The sequence below is a fragment of the Hordeum vulgare genome, chromosome 5H (assembly GCF_904849725.1).
Source record: "Hordeum vulgare subsp. vulgare chromosome 5H, MorexV3_pseudomolecules_assembly, whole genome shotgun sequence".
NCBI lineage: Eukaryota > Viridiplantae > Streptophyta > Magnoliopsida > Poales > Poaceae > Hordeum > Hordeum vulgare.
In genome coordinates, this window is record NC_058522.1 from 389777814 (window position 1) to 389784216 (window position 6403).

At 41.9% G+C, this 6403-nt stretch overlaps 1 protein-coding gene across 1 annotated transcript; it reads right to left on the reverse strand.

Moving 5' to 3' along the window:
• Positions 1–538: 538 nt before the first annotated feature.
• Positions 539–4711, reverse strand: LOC123395466 (carotenoid 9,10(9',10')-cleavage dioxygenase-like). Its single transcript, XM_045090470.1, has 13 exons — positions 4490–4711; positions 4228–4374; positions 4003–4105; positions 3644–3906; positions 3380–3559; positions 2454–2532; positions 2271–2352; positions 2046–2108; positions 1824–1962; positions 1363–1684; positions 1181–1239; positions 944–1099; positions 539–855 (listed from the first exon to the last, which is right to left on the reverse strand). Exons 1-13 carry the CDS (start codon positions 4673–4675, stop codon positions 703–705), a joined length of 1932 nt encoding a protein of 643 aa, XP_044946405.1. The 5' UTR covers positions 4676–4711; the 3' UTR covers positions 539–702.
• Positions 4712–6403: the final 1692 nt, after the last annotated feature.

Here is a 6403-nt window from a genome sequence, read left to right on the forward strand (position 1 = left end):
AGAAGAAACAGTAGAACTATCCCGAACACTAGAACTGCCCTGAGAAGTAGCTTGTAACCACTCATATAAGCTGATCAAGAGCTAGAGCAGGACGTAGGGTATTACACCTCGCGGTGGCCTAAACCTGGGTAAAAAAATCGTGTCTCCGATGTAAAGTTTACTAAAGTGTTTTAGCCCCTAGCCGAACAAAAAAGGGGGTTACCCTTAGTCCCGGTATCGACGGTCACACGTCAATGAACGATTTCTTCCTAAGCTCATGGGTATGTAGAAGTGCATGCTCTAGCCAATGCAACCAAAAAACCGATCTGATGAAAGAGACTAGACAGCACATTATACGTCAACAATATGAACTTGGTACCAGAGACAATGATCTGTTCTGATGATGTTGAGTATTCTCTTCAAATTTTACTTCAAGTCTGGTTGCATTAGAATTATTTACCTAGCATAGTCTTTTTCAAGATACTGGCGTATTGAATTATTTTTGCAATACAACATTTTTGTATAATGAACTGATCACAGCTAGAACGGCAGCCATATGTTAGCTGAACGCAACTTCTTTGTGCTTCGAGATACACTTGTACAAGATAACCTACATAAAATGAATGAGATAACCTACGAATATACTCAAATAGATTAAAATTTTGAACAATTCACTGGATACAAAAATTGCTACTTACAAAGACACAATTCAATATATAAACATTAAGCTGTCCAGTTTTTTTCTAGTCTGGTATTCACATGGCCGTGTATGTTGTCATGGACGAAAGTTCCATGAAATCCATAGGGCACCCTTTGTGGCAATGTTATTTTTGCAACAGGAGCACCTTCAAATTTTTGGGTATCAATAATGTGCACCTGCAACATAAGACAAAGCTTCAAAATTGGACTTCTCTTTCATATGGAAATTGGGGTGTTTGTGTAATGTGGTACAATGAAAACTTACCTGTGACGTATTTGTTCTTTCATTATGTACAAAAGAAATTATCCATCCATCATCTTCATGTGAGCCACCAACTCTTGGGACGAATGATGCTCCAGAGCAGAACTCATCTTCACTAAGCCGATGAATTTCCATCTTTATTAGATCTTCTGCCCATGTCTGGTGTACAGCTTGAATTTGAGTGAGGAAATCTTGGTTAAATAGTAGCTGAACTGATACACGAAGCTGATTTATACATACCTCTGTATTCTCTCTCTCATCAAGGCATAGTTTTGCAAACCCCCCATACTTTGGGAGTACTGTAAGATATAATGAAAATCTGAGTCAAGCTGTGATACATAGTACTGTAAACGCGGAAATAGACGTGGGCACCCAATGTACATGCTCGTAATATAGGCAGTGTTGTTTAATTTTAACGATACCTTTTTCGCTACTGCCAGCAGATCTTGTTAAAGAATCCACTATTTGTGCGTAGCCATAACTATGACGCACGCCTGAGTAGTGGTTATTGATCATTGGGAATTCCAAGGAGCACTCGGTTCCAGTCAAATATTCCCCTAAAACCGTCTTCGTTTTCAGGTTTAATCTCCATTCAAACAAGCGAGAGAATAATTTGTCATTAATTCCTTGTTTCATGGCTTTGTCATATTCTGTAAGTTCGGATCTTTCAGGGACTATGTCTTGTTTGTTTAATCTTGGCCCTGGTATGACGGAGTCTGCCGAACGGAGGCCTTGGACAACAACCTAGGCCACCAGGAAAAGATGAAATTTGTAGTGCAGGTAGTTGGGAGCGATTTGAAGGGATGGAACACATTTTTTTCCAGTAAATTTCAGTATTTATCTACAAATATATGAAAAAAGCTAACAAGAGAATACTATGTACCTCATCACCGTCTTCGAAGCAGTTGATAAGATGGAACATGCAGAATGGTTCAACATCGAACCACATAACTGACTCTGCGTCACCATAGCGGGGCATAATCCCTATTCTTGCATAACCTTCCTTCTCAAATTCGATCAGCCTATGCAATGGGTAATATGTGATTTTAATTTTGCAAAATAATGTAGCTGCTTATTGTTGGATAAGTTCATCTGAAATACTTACTGCCCGCCTGCAGTGAGTCTACCAATGTCAATGGTAAGTGGTATATCTATGATTATGTTGTACCTACATCAAGAGAAACAATACCTGTGAATTGATATCATTGTTTACCATAGTATTCTATTCTGAGATATTCTAGTAATGCCAATCAAGTTAAAAATTCATAAATAGTATGCACTGTAATCAATAAATTGCAGGGACCAAATGGTATTTCTTAAATCCACATACTTCAAAGTAACTCCTATGTCGTGGCAAAGTGTAGATCTGTTCAGCTTGAGGTCAACCTTATGTTTTAGTTTGGTTCCATCATCTGCAGTCAAGTAAACTCGAGTTGTGGTTATAACTTGATTTCAACCTTGGCACGTGAACATGGTGTAAAATTCTAGAGAACTGTAACATATTATTAATTACCCGAGACAACACCAACAACTAGGAAAGGCTTCTTTGCATCTGAGCCAAAAATGACAAGTTCTCCTGATCCAGGAGCCACCTACAGTCATTTGAACGAAGTGCCTTAAATCAGACAGATGACTGAACAAGGATAACACCATGTGCATGTATTTGGAAACATCTTGTAATCATACTTTGTATGCAGTGTGGTGTGTGTTTTTTGTTTGTAGTTATTCATTATTATCTGCAACATATATGACTTATAAAATAGAGCACCTCCTCTTTTTTAACTATATATTTATATGTTTGGTTCTGATAAACCCTGGACTTCTGTTATTTTTGCAGTTAAATAGCACATTGGTACGGACAAAACGCAGGGTTATATAAGCAAGGCATGTAACATACTCCCTTCGTCCCAAAATAAGTGTCTTAAGCTTAGTACAATTTTATACTAGAGCTACTACAAAGTTAAGATGTTATTTTGGGACGGAGGGAGTAGATGATAGATAAATGCGACGTGGCTGCTTTTCCTCCTTTTTCCAGATCAGATCTGAGGAGTAAGCTTCCATCATATGTACCGCATCTCAGTTCTTTTCACACCTGGGTTGTATTGTTCACTTATTTTTTGAGCCAACAGATTGAGGACACAGATGTAACTGAAACATTTTGTTAATTCTGTTCTCTGGCAGATGTTTCAATAAAATTAAATAATCTTGTTCTCTTGCAGATGTATCAATAAAGATAAATAATCTTTGTTCTCTAGCAGATGTATGATGTATCGATATGTTGTTCCTTATTGTTTGATATTCAAGATCAAGTTACTGTATGACTGCAGTATTTGTACCTTCTTTCTAGAGTAGTTCAGTTCTTGTGGCCTATACATGTTCGATTTACTGTTCTTCTTAGCCATGGGGTTTATGAAGGATACAACTGCTGGTCACCCATACCTTTGGGTGAGCTGTGAAGGGCCGATCCCATTCCCCACCAATGTCCCAGGTATTGCCTGTCTCAAGATTTTGTATGCAGATTTCCTGGGGCTGATGGCTCTCTGCAACAGCGTACACCCTACCCGCATGTTCAAACACATTTGTGTTGGTGATGTTCTTGTTCACCTTGCCAAACCTCAGCTGCATTGCATGTTTACCCACTTCAGGTTAGGGTTTCTAGTAATCAGCATATATATAAAATTTGGATTTGCAAGTGTTAGTTACATAGTTGAGAATGTAGGCGGCAATGATGGCTGCGGAGTCGCCCTCGATAGCAGGGAGGAAGCATGGTTTCTGGCGGTCTTGTTCGATCTTCAATGTTTCAGACTGAACATATCGATTGGCGTAGGAGATTGACCAAGAAGAAGCTGAACCGATCTTGGTGAAGTACAGGGCATGAAGCATGCCCTCGCCCTCAACCCATATCTCACTGGACTCTCCAAAGACAGAGACAGTCGAATGGAGGGCGCCAAAGAGAGGATTGGAACCTGTTATAATTTAGCTGACAGTTAGCTTCTTGTTTGCGGTTCTCCTGCCGCACTTACTTAAACACCACAGCAACCAGAAAAGATACACACGATCACCATTTCTGATGTACACGCCCTCGGGGAAATCTTCAGGCATCTCTCCTTCAATCTGGAGTATCTCTATGGATCCACCGATCTCATCGACCGGCGCAAAGTTGCTCTGCAGACATGCCACGGGCAATGTTAATGTTGTGAGGAAGGAAGCATGGCCAAATTTCTGGGTTGTCATTTGCCAGAATTTTTACACTGGAGTTTGCAATAGAGTTTTCTGGACTGGAGTACCTCAGATGGTAGCAGAATTTGATCAGTAAATTTGAAGGTTGAGTCGACTATCACATCCAGAAGCCTGTGCGGCGCATTCTTCAGCACCCGCGACGCATTGTCGATCCTGGAAGAGAGTTGCCTTTGCAGCTCCCGGATCAAAGATTTCTGAAGCAAGAAGACATGAATAGTAGCATTAGATAGAAACTTGACAAGAAACAAATAACCAATTTCTCCAAAGACGGAACACGGGAAACGTCCAGGAGACGAAGGGAGGGTGGACCTTTGGGTTCGAGGTTACAGACGAAGCCGAACTTCTTGCACTGAGAGAGAAAGCAGGCCTGTAGCAGGCACGGGACGGCCTCAAGGCATGTGGAGGAGAGGCAGTAGTTTTCAACATTCTGATAGTGACAAAAAGCTCCCCAATCCTCCTGCAATCATGATGAGGAGGAGGACGACTGACCTCCATTTATAGCAACATCCATGGAGTTTCTCGCGGGATCAGACAACGGGCAGCAAACGCCGGGAGCATCTTGGAATATCCGACATGGCCTCGTCCGGGTTGGTAGCAGTTGCACTCTGACCCGGACACGTGACGACACCGGTGATGGCCACCTTTCCTTTTCTTTGCGTATAGAATCTCCGCAGAGAACAAAATCCGCCGGCCAAACCCGAGACTTGGTTTCGGGGAGGAGCACCAACGTGGACGAGATGCCACGAGGGCCCCGTGTGTTTCCGGCAGGAGCAGTAAGGTCTAACGTGGACGAGATGCCACGAGGATCTCGTGTGATGCTCTCCTGTTTGGAGTCCAATCAATTCTGGTGGCTGATCAATGTAGATGGCACTGGAAAGAGTAGTCTAATCTTTGTAGACGTACGCAGCGGGGCCTTCACTCTTGAGCCACGCCGTATAATAATCTGCTGCGCAGCAATAATGCGAATGGTGATTGGTGGATCAAGTTTGGCGGCCCGGCCCCTTTCGCGGTGACGTCGCTAGGCCCGGAACGTTGCAGATCAAATGGCATCGGTTCATTTGAGATTCTCTTGGTAAACTTGCATTGACATTTTTGTCTCCACCCTGCATTGGGGTTTACGGGTCGTGGGTTTTCTAAGCTGCTGCAAATCGTTAGCTCCTAGTAGTTGTTTTATTGCATCATTTCTTTGCAGTGTGCTTCTGCGTTGTTTCAAGATTTTGCTTCACGGCTCCTAGGACCTCCTTGCATTACGGAAAATCGAGATAAGGAGCTCACTATAGTTAGCGACTGAGTTACACACGTACCATCGGCCGCATGTACCATGATTTTAACATGCTCACGGTGCATCACGTTGACCTGTGGCTGACATGTACCATCCCTAGATAGTTACGCCGTATCACGCCCCTACAAGTTAGGCGGTTCATAGTGGGGAGTAACATATAGTAGTATCATGCATATGATACTACTGTATGATACTACTTTCATAGTGTATAGTATCATATACTTGTATCATAGGTGATCTCATTTATTAACATGCACGACATATATTAGCATATCGTTAGCTCCTAGCTGCTTATCTCGATATAGTGTATAGTATCATATACACTATGCATTTTTCATAGTGTATAGTATCATATACTTGTATCATGGGGGTGCTCACGGGCTTTCTGAGCTGCTGCAAATCGTTAGCTCCTAGCAGTTGTTTTATTGCATCATTTCTTTGCAGTGTGCTTCTGCGTTGTTCCAAGATTTTGCTTCACGGCTACTAGGGCCTCCTTGCATTACAAAACTCGAGATACGGAGCTCACTACAGTTAGCGATGTTTCTTAGAGCAAAGGCACAAGCAGCATCCAGCTCAAAATTAACGACATTCAAGTAGATGTGACAAATGCTCGCGCTCCATTTTTTCAGCGCGGCTGAGTTACACCCCTACCATCGGCCGCATGTTCCATGATTTTAACATGCTCACGATGCATCACGTTGACCCGTGGCTGACATGTACCATCCCTAGATAGTCATGCCGTATCACGTCCCTACAAGTTAGGCTGTTCATAGTGGGGAGTAACATACACTAGTATCATACATATGATACTATTGTATGATACTATTTTCATAGTGCATAGTATCATATACTAGTATCATAGATGATCTTATTTATTGACATGCATGACATATATTAACATAGTATTTAACATGATACGGTATCTATCTATGTCACTCCAA